The sequence below is a fragment of the Crocodylus siamensis genome, chromosome 2, assembly GCF_052110815.1.
Source record: "Crocodylus siamensis isolate JL-2025a chromosome 2, ASM5211081v1, whole genome shotgun sequence".
Classification (NCBI taxonomy): Eukaryota; Metazoa; Chordata; order Crocodylia; family Crocodylidae; genus Crocodylus; species Crocodylus siamensis.
This window is the reverse complement of record NC_143396.1, coordinates 192,696,929-192,712,152: the sequence shown is the minus strand read 5'-3', so window position 1 is coordinate 192,712,152 and position 15,224 is coordinate 192,696,929. Positions and strand designations below refer to the sequence as shown.

The 15,224-nt window shown below is 40.4% G+C and overlaps 1 protein-coding gene across 3 annotated transcripts in view; it reads left to right on the top strand.

The window, feature by feature from the left end:
• The window catches only part of GALNT18 (polypeptide N-acetylgalactosaminyltransferase 18), a 469,911-nt gene that overhangs the window by 379,466 nt on the left and 75,221 nt on the right, over positions 1 to 15,224 (top strand). Inside the window, exon 10 of one of the 3 annotated variants that reach the window (XM_090032702.1) lies at positions 4,254 to 5,896. The exons of the other annotated variants lie outside the window; for them this stretch is intronic. Within the exon in view, the coding sequence (XP_089888828.1) occupies positions 4,254 to 4,289 (36 nt within the window). The 3' untranslated portion in view covers positions 4,290 to 5,896. Of the gene's footprint in view, positions 1 to 4,253; positions 5,897 to 15,224 lie in introns of those variants that run through there. 3 annotated transcript variants of the gene reach the window in all.

Below are 15,224 nucleotides of genomic sequence, written 5' to 3'. Positions count from 1 at the left end.
ATCATTTATAGACATGAATAGATTTTGTCTCTATTCTCTAAATTCTTTTCTCTTCTTCCATAATGCTCATCAGAGCACTCTGCCTCTCTGATTTCTCCTTTCACTGTCAGGTGAGGTTGCTTGTGACTCTGTTGCCCCCACTGGTCTGCCAAAGACTTGCAAAATTAAACCCACAATAGCATTTTCTTAGCATTTTGGTGATTGTCCTGGATTAACGTAAATCCTGATCTTACTGTTCCCTTCCCACATAGATAACACGTGTGAACAGCCCCACTGAATTTGATATTACTTGTTGTTACACACAAAGGTATAGTTCCAGGGTGAGGACTGTAGCTTGATTAGTTCAGTCAGCCTAAGTCGAACTGTGATTCAGAGAGGAGAGGAAAGTAGCAGAGTATGGACATGACTTTCAGCTGCCTGGCCTTGGCACAGCTCCCCACCTGGTGGCAGCTGCAGCCAGGGGGAGCGTAGGGGGTAGAAGGAAGAATGTAGCATGGCATCAACTGGAAGTTGCCCATCCTCAGTGCAGATCTTTGTTGCTTATCCCTAGCGTGAGTGCAGGCGTAGACAAAGCCCTCAGGCTCTGCAGGCTGGATCCTGCAGCTTTGTAGGTCATATCCAGCATGTGGGCCATATGTTGCCAACCGCTGGTTTAGGAGGCATAACGTGTTGAATGACCTCTGACCTTCACTGCTATCTGATACCGAGAAAGCAGCCATATTTATGTCAGGAGTAACTTAGTACTGCTGATCAAGGGCTGTATCTATAAATGGCACAAGTCAACATCTTGTTTGTGACACACTGTGATGAGACACGCTGCATCTGCTCAGTGCTTGCCATCTCCCAAACTGGAAACTGAGCTAGAGACTAACATGATTACATTGGTTCCAGTTCAGCTGCCAGCATGTGTATAGTGTCTCAGCATGGCACTACTTTGTGTGCTTGATAGGACTATGGTTACATGACTCTAGGAACAGTCCCCAAGTAAATGCTATCCTAGATGCTGTGTTTGGATCCTCTCACACCAGACCGAGCTCCCCTTGGTCTGAGTCAGCAGCAGAAGTCTTCCTTGCCTCCCTTGTACTTCTCTGACATGCTTCCTAGGGCGAGACTCTCTGTCACATCTTCTTGGAAATGGAACTGCAGGCTCTACCTGCCATAATCCCCAAGAACCAGTGGTGATCTCTCCACCAGACTCAAAGTAGTTTAAGCACACTCTTTCTCAGTGCTACAATTTCAGGGGCACTCTGGACTTGCAGGGCATCTTTTCACATGCAGTTAAAGCAAATAGACACACAGCCTCTTGTTAGATTCCAAAACCCAATTACTCTCTACTGTAGTTAGTACAAGAAAGGCACAGTTCTAGTTAAAGCACTTAGAATACCTGTATTCCACCCTTTGTCTTGGTTTCCTCGGAAGCCTTAAGCGTTTTTTGGGCTTAGGTCAGAATGGGTTCTAGGATATTTTCTCCTGAATGTGTCTTCTCTGTTGAGTCATGGGGCATCCATCTCTCTTGCGCATCCATTTTCCTTCCTTCCTTAGCTGCTCTCACAGATACACCAGACACATCTACTTTGAAACCATGCTCCACTCTTCCCCAACCCACACAAACTTCCCTTGTCTCTCTAAGTTTTTTCTGAATTCCCCCAACTCTCCTGCTCTGTACTTTCTGTTAGCGGATAACTTTGGGTTTTTTTTGGTTTGGGAATTTTCCACCCAGGGTCTACACAAAGGGTTGGAGAAAACTGGCCTTATCTAGAATGCAGCCATTCCCCCCCCCGGCACTGCATTTGAATGGGGCAGCCATACAAGTTTAATGACCCTCCCTGGTTAGTCTTGTGCCAAATGAAAAATTTCTACTGTAACCTCCTGGAGGGTTGTAGCTCAATATGAAGGGAAAAAGAACAAAGAAAGCCAGTAAGTTCCACATTGAAAGCTAGTTTGCAGTCTAAGGCTGATGTGCATCGTGAGTTCTTAATATCAAATGGAATACATAAACTGTACATAGACCCCAAATCCTCACAGCTACCAAGAATAGAAATTCATCTCAACCACTAAAAAAGTATTTGCTTCTTTGGGTCCTAACAGATTCAGTCCATGAATAATTGATCAATACTGGGTGTTGCAACTGATCATCCAAGCCTAGATTCTGACATAACAGCTAGTGACTAGGGGAGTTTCTCAAAAGTTTTAAATGCCTCTTTGGCTACATCTGTAGTGCACTATATTTCCAGCCTGGACCAATCCTTTATGTGATTTACTCCTTTACCCAAGGTTTCAGAGGTAAGAGGAGGAGAAGTTTGATATAGGCTTTTAACTTTATTTCATGTGATCCGAGAGAAAGGCTTCTCTTTCTCTTGTGGTGCACTCTAGATCAGGGGTCAACAACCTTGTAGAATGGTGGGGTGGGGCTTGTGGCCCTCTCCCCTCTGCAGTAACACAGGCCTTCTTGCTCTGTGCCAAGCGCTAGTCTCCTGTGCCACCCTCATGCAGCCTTTGCTTACCGAGCATCTCCGAAAAGCATGGCTAACACCACTGGTGAACGGCCGATTTGGTGGTGAGGGTGAGCGGCGTGCACAGGGGTATGAAACTAGCCCTCAGCAGAAAGGGCTGGAGTGGAGGCAGATGCTTTGAGAATATAATCCCTTTAACAGGATGGTACATACCCCACTGCATGTCACCAAATCCTCCCCCATTGGCTGGATCAGTCCCTTGTGGGCAGGATCCAAGCTGTTCCTATGTACTGCCACAGGTTGGATGACCCCTGTCTCGATGAATTGCTTGTTTGGAGTGTGAGAGGTTCCTGTGGTCTTAACAAGTGGCCATATTTAGAGAGAGGATATCTGAATTAAACCGTATAATGGATCAGTGGGATACTGGTAACTAGGCTCACAATCATCATGTACTTGATTTTACATTGTAAATTACTTCATCAGTTGAACTTGGGACACTTGTACTCCCTCTGAAGCTGTTTTTCACTGGAAGTAATTTCTTCAGCTGCTGCTGTTTTTTGTGATTTGAGACATTTAGTGCTGCTAAAGTTGCACTGATTCAGGGTCAGGTCCACTCGGTCTGACTGACAACTATAATTGTTTTACCATCTTCTGTGGGGCATGATTCTAGAAATCTGGCTTATTCCACTTCAGAAAGTCACAGCTATTGCAGGGTTTTGTGGTGTCCGTGGCTTCTCTTTTTTTTTCTCTTTGATGTACTGTAGCTTCTGAGGCTTTTGGTCTTTTGAAAGACAAGTCTTAATCATGTTTTGAGGTATCAAGGAGTATTTATTGGCTCATGGTGTGCAGGAGAAGGGGAGCAGAGTGGGATGGACATTCTTTTGGACTTCAAAGGACCCAAAGAGCTTAAGATCTATTATGTGGTTGCCTGAAATTGCAGGGAATTGAACATGATGGTAGGTGCTCCCTCCCAGTCTCAGGTTCTTGTGACTCGCTACGAACCTGGTTTTATGAGCAATGTCAGACATGAGGACTAGGCATCTCATTTCAAAGGGCAATGGTACTTTAATTCAAAGGAGAATAATCAGAGGACTCTTCTCTAAGTTTCAAACCTGATAGTAAAGTAGGTCATTTTCTTTGTTCCACTCCACTGAGAAAATAAGCTGTAAAACTGTATTATTCTGGGTCAGAGGAAATCTCTTCCAGATCCTTCAATTCTGAAATAATTGAATGGATACTATTGCTTATTTATTTTTCATGTCTGAAACAATGTGGTCATAAAAAATTGTGCCTGCCTGTGACAGTAGATAGAACTGATCATTTCAAACAGAAACTCAGTTAATAGTGAAATAAAATGGTTGGAAAACAATCATTTCTTCTTACAGAGGACCATTGATTTTCTCATTTGGGGATGTACAGTATTTATGTGTTATTATTTCAGCAGGCTTAAATTTGTTTTCTTTTGGAAGCATTTCTGCCATGGAACTTCCACTTCAGCTTTTCTGCGTTATAAAACTCGGCCAGCATAGCAATGTTAGTGGCTAGATCATAGCCTCTCACGGGACAAAGCCCTGTGCATGGACACAGCTCTCCTCTCAAAAGAATACTTCTCTTGGCTTAGTTTATATAAGGCAGGGGCATCAAAGTTACAGCCCATGGGGCTCCTGGAGGGGCCAGGGATTTAGGGGTTGGGTAAGCAGAGGTGGGTCACAGGCCTGCTGCCAAATTCTAAGGTATGAAGCCTTTTTGGATACATTTTGACAGCAGTGAGGAAAGTGATGGCTCTGTTAATCCCTACAGCGCCCTGATGTGACACAGTGGCTCAGGAACATGTAGCAAATAACATTGCCACCATCCACCCCTCTGCTGGAGGTGGATCCAGATGCAACCTGCAAGAAGCATCACAGCCTAGATGTACCTGAGACGTCTAAGGGAGCTCGACAACCCTGATGCAAGGTGTGAAAAACCCCTCCTGTTGACATGCTCTGTATTTCCAGGGCTCAGCCAGCGTAGCTATAGCAACAGGGGCTCTGCAGAGAAGACAGGCACTTAGTTAAGTAGATAGGGCGAATCAGGGAATAAAAGCACACTTCAAAGATGCCTAGTTGCTCAGCTAATCTGTATTCCCTTCTGTTGTTTTGTACTGGATCATTGCTTCAGGTGCTATTGAGTGGTGGAGATAGTAATACCATCACAAGATATTCTCTGGAACCAGTGACCTGAAAAAAAAGGCTATATTGACAGTCCTCACGTTCAGGTTCAAGGAACAGAGGTGAAGTTTAAGAGTACAATTCTAAGATAATATTCTTTGATGTACTAAGAATACATCAGGATGAGAAGAAACCAGATTAAAATATGATTTCTGGGCTAAACACTTGAGGAAGAGAAGGGTCTTTTTCTAAGGAACCCTGGAAACAGATGAGCATTAAATGGCTGGAAAAATATGTGCCTCATTTTTACACAGATGGGACCTAGACAAGAGAGGAAAGTAACTTAACCAATGCCACACATAATGTTGGTAACCCTCCCCCCCCCCCGCAAAAAACAGCAACAAAATATTAGCTACCCAACTCTTCATGACATGTTATGTCCATTTCTTTTAAACAGAAGGGACGTCTTTGCCGAAGGAAAATAGGAAGGGATGGTTTATGCCACCTGCTTAATGATTTACAGTAAGAAAAACTGATATATTTTCACATATGTTTAAAAGAGCTGGTAAAATAGAGATACTTTGTAAGTGGAAAAATGTTGGAAGTCCTGACCAGAAATAACATAGAAGGGCCTTTAGGAAGAGCTATTGCTTGATTTAAAGATTTTCACTGAGAGAGATTTTGCCTAGTAAAGCAAAATTTTCATAATAATAATAGAAACTTGAACTGGAGAAAATTGTGCACATTATTTAGCTGGACTTCAAGAAAACTTTCAACACAGCATTACAGAGAAGATTAATGTACAGTGTCAGCACAAAAGAAAAGTATCAGGAGTAAACTACCCAAGTGAATAAAGAATGCCCAAGAGACCAGAGACAGGAAAAAATAGTGACTGAAAACAATATTTGAACAAATGAGCCCTTCAGCTGTCCTGCTAAGAACTCTGAAAAGTGCTGCATGGTGAGCAGGCCTGGGTTTTCCCATCTACATGAAAACTGACAATATGAAATACTCAAGTGATTTTACTGTGTATTACACAAGTTTTTCTTATAAAATCTTTTGCCTTCCTCTTCACCTGTGTTTTGTAAAATATATTCCCTCTTTTCTGGATGTTGCATATATTTTTGTACTTCTTTCCCAATGTACTAGCTTCTGCACTTCATCTGGAAGTTGGTAGTCAATAAAGAAATGGCAGACTCCCAATTTTCATCCCTTCTCTGTATGTTTCCTCTGTTGTTAATATTATATGTTACATGCACACACACAAAAAAAAGAAAAGAAAAAAGGAATGATCATGCAAGCTTCACAAATCACATTAATAAAAACTCAAGAAATATAGAACTGAAAAAATCAGCTTACTTATGTTGTGTATATATGAAGTATTTTCTCTTCCCTGTTTTTTTAACTTATTTATTTCATAGTTTTACATATTTCTCTTGTACTGATACATTTTTAAAATACATAGGACGTGAAATACAAACAAGTTGCTCTTATGTTCTTACATTGCTCTCGGATTCAGCACTACCTTACTTTGTACATTTAGGAACAGGAGTTTCAAAACCGCATAAAAACTGCTGCTGTTGAAATTGCATTAGCTGTAGAGCTCTTGTTATCTTCCATCTGATGAGAACTACACCATCACATGGAAATGCTTATGACACTCTTACCCCAAGTGTGCAAAGTTAATATTGCTTTAACACAGATTTTTACCTTGATTGCTTGGTATTTTTTTTTTAAAAGAAAAGCAGAGACTTTTAAATGTCTTCTAGATCTAGAGCTTGTTAGCATGGGGAGGGAAAAATTCCCATATCTGCAGCCATTGGAACCAATTTTTTTATTGCTTAGTTTATATGGCTGAAGCAAAAAAGGAAAAAAAATAGAGGGATCTGTTTCTGGATTCCTTTCTAATAGTGCATACCTTAACCTGATGCTGAAAACCCATCTATTTACTGTTCTGTTCATTCTGTCTTCTCCCTTAATAGACTCAGATCTTAGCTATACACAGTGGTGATCATTTTCTTAATCATTTTTCCCATACTTTTATTTCTATAACTCATTTTCCCAGAATGAACATTCCAAAAAAGTTTCATTAAAAACATAAGCAAAACAAACAACCCGTTTGTTCTGAGCATGTGCAGTGCACAGCAATTTAAAATTAGCAGAGCATTTCAGGATTCTTATATAGTGCTTTAATTTGAAAGAGATTAGAGGTGCTGGCCTGCATATTATACAGCAATTTAAAAGTGTGTTCATCTGGGCGATAAAAATGCACATGTGCTTATTAGGCATTCTTTCTCTGTTTTAGAACAGGGCTCTCCTACTTTTCAGCAGCCAAGGACAACACCAGCAGGAGCTGCATACCATGCAGGGGCTGCATGCCATGCACTCGGATGAGTGGGTTCTGCTACTTGCCGTCCCATGTGTGGCCAGCATCATGCCTATCCTGCTGCTCCCTGCAGGCTTCTCTGTGGCACCATACTGCATGAGTGCTCCAGGCTGCTGGATTACCCAGCACCGTGGACTGAACCACACCGCTCTGCCCCACCCCAACCTGCCCCTTGCTGCTTTGTTAGGCAGTAAAAGCTGAGGGAGGGAGGGAGAGCCCTGGGCTCTCAACTGGTTTTGTAGCCAGAGCAAGAGGCAGCAGTGGCTGAGTGGAAGCCTAGTGAGCCACATGTGCCTGCAGACTGCCAGTTGGACAGCCCTGTTTTATTATATGGTTTATTCTGCTAGAAATAGTGGTCTAAAAAGATTTCAACATATTAAAACTTTGAAACCCTTAAAAGCTTGAAGGTAAAATATGTTGATAAGTGACACCCAGTACTATATTTTGAACTCAACTTCCATGTTTTTCTTATTGAACACTATGTTGATTAAAGATGGCACCTCCTTTCATAAAGGGTCTAGTTCAACTTTGTAGATCAGTCTAACACATCCAGTGATCCTGTGGTTGTTATCCAGGGGTGTGAAAGGGCTCAGAAGCTGACCCCACCAAAATTCTGCTACTGTGTTTTCAAGGGGGCTTCATGAGCATGTCCAGCATGTGGTCCAAACTGTTTTGGGTGCCAATAAGTCTTCCACACAGAGCTCATTCTCAGGCACCTGGCAGCTCATCTCTTACACAGAACAGCCAATGGCATATGCCTGGTATGATGATGAGCCCTACCGTATTACCGCAAAGGGGGAAGAACACCTTTAGAGAGAACCTGATAACACCCCCACAGTACATCATATGTTGTGTGGAACACCTGAATTTCACTTATGTCTAGAAGCAGACTTGTAAAGATTACATATCATAGTGGTTAGTGTTAATCTATGAAGTGGAGGTAGAATGTGGAAAAGAGTGTCTATCATAAAATATGCAATTAGATTTTATAGCTTTATTTTACATAATTCATAATTGCTATTGACTAGGAAGCAGGACTTAATTACAGTATAGTGTTCTTAACTGAAGGAAAGGTTTTGTGTTTTATTGAGTCTAAAATGACATATTTTTAATTGGCTGGACAAGTTTACTCCTTTTTACACCTCATCTACAATGGAACATTTTGATGACACCTTGGTATTCCCTAGGCTGTGAGTAGCATACCTTTCTTCCACACAGAGAAGTTCTTGCTGTTAGTGCCTAAAGGTAAAATATGACTGAGTGGTGGGGAGATATAGTACTATCATCAATGAGCATGCATAGAGGCATTTTCTACAACATGGAGATGCATTCCTGAAGTCTACTTTTAAAAGACAAATGCTAACTTGTTTCTAGTTTATATGTCATGGCCCACACCAGAATTTCTTTATATCTAATTTTTTTACTAGTAGATGCCCAGTAGGTAACCATATTGAGGTTATACAACTATAGTATTTGATGCTGTACTCACTAATCTAATGCTGAGGTGAATTAACTTTTAAATATGAGAGCGATGCAATACAACCTTAGAATCAAGTTTCCACTTTTCATTTATGCATTTCCTTGCAATATATCGGGTAGCATAAGCCACAATAAGATTCATGGCCCAGATGATGTTCATCTAGATAACGTTTAGTGCAAATAAGCCAATGGACAAGCCTTTTCTTGCCTTAGAGTGAAAACATTTTTAATTAAATGCATTTGGAGAAATAAAAAAGCAGTTCTGGGCATGTGCGGCATGTAGCAATTTAAAGCTATCGGAGCATGTCACATTTTTGTAAGTGCATTAATTTAAAATGGATCAGAGTTGTAGGCCTGCATATTATGCAGCAATTATGGGAGTTATCCATATTTTAAAGATCTCTTCTCTCTTTCAAAATTGGCATTTTAATTTGCAGTTTTCAAAACCAGTCGCTGCTTACAATATAAATTGAGGATAGTGCTAACATAATTATTGGAACATGCATGTAGCACTTGGAGATTGATGTTGCAGTAGCTGTTGGTTTGTTGTCAATTAAAGCATTCTGTTGATTGATGGGATATTAGTTCATTACTTCATCAAAGTTAAAGTTCTGAAGGTCAGATTTCTGTTGCTTAAACCCTTGACAGTATATAATTAACTGACATATACAATGCTATAGTCTAAGTAGAATGCAATAGGTGAAAAACCTACTATATAATTAGTTCAGTTTTATTGATAATTTTATTATGTCATTTTATTAATTGAAGTCATCCACTGCCTCATTTAGAATTCATGGACCAAATTCAGTTCCCATTAAAGCAGATGTACTTTTCATTGTAGTCAACTGGAGCGATGCAAATTTCACAGCATCTATTCAAATTTGGATCAGATGTTGCATATGAGCTAGTTTCTGCCCTTTATTGTTCACCATTTGCAAGTCAGATTTTGTTTGAATGATTGGGGGGTTTTTCCTTATAGCTATATTTTATACATGCAAGTGTATATGTCTGTTTATAAAACATTACTCATTCAATCAGGGAGCAGAAAAAACGCTGTACAACTTTGAGAACCAATCATACACCACAAATAGCCAATATGACAAAGCGCAAGTAACTAAAAAAAATCACATTATTTCACAAGCTGTTTGTTGAATATTTATGAAAAACTTCGCAGAAATCTATACTGATATGTGAACCAGAGAAAGAACAATGTTTGTCAGATAAATTATTTGCAGTGTGCAATCAGATTAGTGCTTTGTGACAGCTGTATTCAGTCCATGCTTATAATTGGTCTTAGAGTAACAATAGGATATTAGTACTTTCCCAGACAGGAAATGCGAGGTACTAAAGACCTCTTCAGCCTATTAGAGGAAGGTGTAACAACAACCTAGGTCTGGAAGTTAAACCCAGAAAAGTACAAATTAGCAATACAGTGTACATTTTTAACAATGCAGTGGCTAACCATTAGAACCAGCTACCAAGAGAAATAGTGGCTTCTCTAATTCTTGAAATTATCAAATCCAAACTAGATATGTTTCTGCTTTAGTTAGATGTTATAATAAACCAAAGGATAAGCAGATGAAGTATCAAAGACTGAATCATACATGAGGCTAGGCCTGATGATCCAGTTGCCCCACTGAGCTTTGAAATTTACTAGGATGATTTAAACGGCAATGGTTTTGGATTTATTTCTTTAATTCTTATTACATTTATGGTACATAACAATTAGACAAAACTTTATGTTATAAGGATAGTTTGGATCTTTTTTACACCATGGCTGAAGCCTGTGGCAATTTAAAAAAAAAAAGTTTGATAAATGACTCTCATTTACATTTCTTTCCAGTACTACAATAAACAAATAGCCCTGGGATAGGTCTGGTACAACAGACTTGGCTGCTCAGTTGGATATTTACAGAAGCTTACAGCAGTCCAATGAACAAGCTGATGAATGCATTTAAGTCATGCAGATGTTGCTACAATATTAACCTTTTATTTGTTCAGCAGGAAACCGTACTGATTGCAAGCTTTGTGGCTTTGATGCTGTTACAGTGCCGAAGATGGAGAGATTTTATTCTGTATGCATTCCACATGATGTATTCTTAGCACTTCCAAATTCTGCAATTAGCTTAGTAAATTGTGAGTTTTACATGACTTTCTTGTTAACGCCTACAGATTTAGGAGAGAAAATATCACTATAACATATCAACACACAAGCTTTGTTAAAATTGTCTAAAGATCCTTGCTTAAACCAAGCAAAACTGAGACAAGTAAAAGCTGATACTTCCTCCACTTCTGGTGTTTATAATCACTGTGTTTGATTTTGTCAGTTTTGATTTTGAACATCAGGTGATTTTTAGGATCCTGTGTAAACGTGATAAGGAATGCTAAAAATACTGCGTTAGGTACAGCTGTAAATACTGTAGTCCATATTTTGAAGTGATGAGTCAGATCTGTTGGTTTTATATTAACACTGGACCAAATCCTGAAATCTTTTCTCAGTTCTCACATTCACTCTAAATAAATCGCCCTCTGATGAAAGACAAGTACCCAACTGCCACTAGAATGATGTAGCAGAATGGAACAAAAGAAATGGCACTGGCATATAGTTAAAGCTGCATAAAGGACACTTTCAGGACACTATCGTGTTACAGAATTTGACTGTGTTCGGTCTGGCTTTTTTGCATGTTCATATAGCTTTATGTCCTTATCATAAGGCATCACCAGAGTGTGCAGAACACAAGTGAGACTGCGAGTCACTTATGCACTGGTATGCTATAGGGGCTGTCCTGCAGAGTCCCAACAGCAGCTGTCACTCTTTGAGTGGCATAATTTACACTTATCAAATTTTCATGCTTTTCTGTCCCTGATTGTAAAATTAGCCCAGTGACATTTTTGAAAAATGTACAACTAGGTCTTTTTTTCCCCCCAGATTGGATTGAGTTGGGTTGCTTTAATCAATAGGGTTACTCGCATAGGTAAGGAAGGCTGTTTAGTTAAGGATGGTTTGGGAGAGCTCCAGATGGATTCAGAATGAGATTGTCAGTTGAAATTGATGTTATTTGGCCAGAAATATGACCTACATGGATAAGACTCTGAAACAGCTTAACATCTACTTCTAAGGAGACTCATGGTACACACCCATTAACTATCTGCTTCTCAAACAGCATACATTTTGGACTTCTGATTGTAATATTCAGTCTGACCTTTACAGATTTCACTTCTGGCTAAACATAAATCATATAAACGGAAATTCCCACCTGAGGAGTGTAGTGTAGGATGATGATACTGTAGTAACAACCATAGGGGAAAAAAATAAGAACAGCCAATTTTTCATTGAAGAAGCAAGAGTCAATCTTTGGCTCCCTTTGATTTACTTGACTCCCTATAAACCTTTTGGTTTAAAAATAAATGTAGTTTGTTGTCAGTCTTCTTCTCTGTCTTCCTTATCCTTCTCTTCCCCTGACTTTGTTACTATCCAGTTCTGTGAACTTCTTTTCTGGGCAGGAGAATATTTTGTAGTATAATGCAGTAGGCTCTTTAGCTGGATGCTATCTCTCATTCTTCCTGACTAGCTGTCATTCTTCCTGCTGTATACTACTCTTGCAGCAGACCAGCAGGTAGAAAGCCAGCTGACCTGGCCAACTGGGGATTCCCCTGAACACTGAAATTTTGGGTTGCATTTGACCAATGTAGCCAGACATCTGCCACACCTGACCTGCTGATAGCAAGATCAGGGGTGCATCAGGGCATAGCTGAAACATTGCTGAATTCCAGTGGTCTCCCATTGCAGAAAAAACCCCAACTTTCTGGAGCTGAAGTCACTTAAAGTTATCCTAAGGCTCAACATATTTCCAGGTGCTCCCAGAATTAATGAGCATATTAAGGTATCAAAACTCCATCATCCATTTCTCCCTTCAGCATGTCATAGGACAAACTTTATAATTTAAAACCAGATAACCTACAAGGGTAATGATCAGCTTGACAGGTTAATTGCAGTTAGTTATACTGATGTTCCCAATATCTGCAAAAGAGTCCATTCCAAAGTTTTGGTAAATGGGTTAACAGAAAATACTCTTTATCTTTTGAACCAGGCTCCTAACATATATTTTAAGGAATGCAATAGAAAGGAAGGCGCTTAAGAAACTGAAAACAGAGCATAAATCAGCTGTATTTGGGACTTTGTGTACAGTGGGTCAGATTTTGATCCTGGTTACTCTGCTACAAGTCAGTGCTATCAAATGGCTAAGTAAATGGAAGGACTCTGGTTAATGTCAGTAGGCTGTGCGTACACCTCTATACCCATAACAACTCCAGGAAAACCAATGGAGATGGTCTACTTGAAATTCTGTCCTAACAGATTTTTTCATTTGCTTTTTGAATGTTGTGGGGAATGCAGGTTGACCTGTGATCATTTTATGCATGTGACTGAAGTACTAGATGGACATTCATAGATATATTGGTTTATTGGAATTTATGAATTAGTTATTGGTTTGGTTTAAGAGTGGACTGTTGGAAACTAAAAAGGTGACAAAATAGTCAGGTAAAGAACAGCACAGCTACATATGTGGGAATCTGCAGCTTCCAGATTCCCATATATGCTCTGAAGCTATTTTGCTGTGTCTGGAAATCTAGAGATCAAAGAAATACTTAACTTAGTTTAAAGGATGCCCCTGGACAAAAAGGAGAGGAGACAAGTGTCAGCAGAAGCCTGAGAGGAAAGGCTGATTAACAGATGCTGAGAGAGGCAAAAACTAAAATGCAACCTGTCTTCCAACCCAGAGACGGGGATAAGGTGGGGAAGCAGAGCCTACCTACCTACATGTGCAAGAAAAGGATAAGGTTCGATGTAGGTAGGCATTAGCTATTTTAATCTTTTTTTCCCTGATTGCAGTGAAAAAACAATAAGTTTGTTTTATAGAAGCTGTTTTGAATAGCTTTAATTAGGGGTCTGAGAGAGTGTTCAGTTTATAACCATGGCAAGTCCAATTTTGAAATGTGGCAACTGGAAGCAAATGCAGATAGGAGCACTAGTGAAAAACATTTACTCTCATCCAGGTTTATATGTTTTAAGGCCAAAAAATGAAGCCAGAATTTTGGATGCTTTCAAATTATATTTCTGGCTTGTAAGGTGTCAGGGAACCTTTGTGATCATGTACTCTGACTTCCTGCATAGCCCAAGTCCTAAAAGCTCACCCAGCAATCTCTTTATCAAACACAGATTCTTTTTCTGAAGTCCATATTCTCAGAGGTTCAAGTCACAGCTGTCTCCTCTTTCTTCCCCTTCCATTTCCATTTCTGTACCTGGGCCTAGAACAGCAAAGCACCCAGACTAAGGTAAAAGTAGTATAAGTGATCAGAAACTGGTTCAGATCTGTAACACACTGAAAGTTCAGTGCATATATATCAATTTCAAAATGGCTGAAGCTGGTTTAAGATAAATCTGAATGGATGTAGTATAAGACCTAATTGATTTAAGTTAAATTGGTTTATTGATTGTCCCAGATTCCCTCCAAATTCAAGTTTCTGGAAACAAAGTGAATGTCTGTTCACTTGCTTATTGGTTCAATTTACGCAGCTTAGACTAAACTGTGATGACTGAACCAATTCAGCCTGGGGATTTTTGGCTGTCTGTACTTAGCCCCAGGGGACATACTCTGATGGCAAGTAGGTGCTGGATCAAGCCTTACAATAATCAGCAATTTCCTGCAAGTTCAGGAGCATTTTTTAGCACTATAGGGTCATGAACACGCACTTCATAACACTACAAAAACAGAGCACTATGGGGGCATGCATATGTGCAGAGCCCCTGGTCCAAGTACTATAAATTTGCCATAAAGGTATTCTGTGGCATGCTGCCCAGCTAGGGGGTGGTAGAGGAATGCTGCTTTGTTTCTTCTTTCTTCTGCCCCCACGGAGCCTGTCAGTGATCCTTGGACTTATCAATAGGTTGGTGAACTTGCTCCCTTGGAGGCAACCTTTGCTCTCTGAGGCCCCTCACAGATGTACTTAAGACCTGATTAACCAGTTAGTCACATCTTAAGCAGTAACACAGCCACACATGAATGCAGTTAATGGTATGATAAACAAGGAATCTGCCACAAAATTATCATACAAAATGTGTGATAATGTTATGGCTGGTGCCCATCACACCTTAAATTGCGTGTGTGGCCAGGATGATCAGGGCTCCCAGCCTCAGGAGCACATGGGAACACTCCCCCTGGCTGGGAGTGCTGATCAGCTGACTGCCACTCCCAGTCTCGTGGGTGAATCAGAGTCAAGGGCTCTGATGTGCCCCTGAGCCTGGGAGTCATGATCACCTGCTACTTCCAGCTGCAGGGATGCATCAGCACCCTTGACTCTGAGGTACCCACACAGCTAGGAGCAGCAGCTGATCATGGTTCCCAGCATCTGCGGTTAAGTAAAGCCCTTGATTTCACTGCATCCAGGAAGCTGGGAATACAGACTACTTGATCTGCACTCCCAGCATTCAGGGTGAGTTTGAATGATCTGTTGGAGATCATGTCCGTGATGGAAGCACATAGCTTATGGTCAGGTATCCTAGAGTACAGTTTATATATGAGGCCCTGATATCATACCATATCACAAGTGGTGGTAAGGTTGATAAAGACCACGCTTGTCTTCTGCCTCTTTTCAGATCTGTTTTCTATGTCACATGTAACATGGTCAGTGGTATACCACTCTTTGCAAAAGCTGGCTTGTTCTTTTGGGAGCTGGGGATCAGTGATGTTCTCTGTT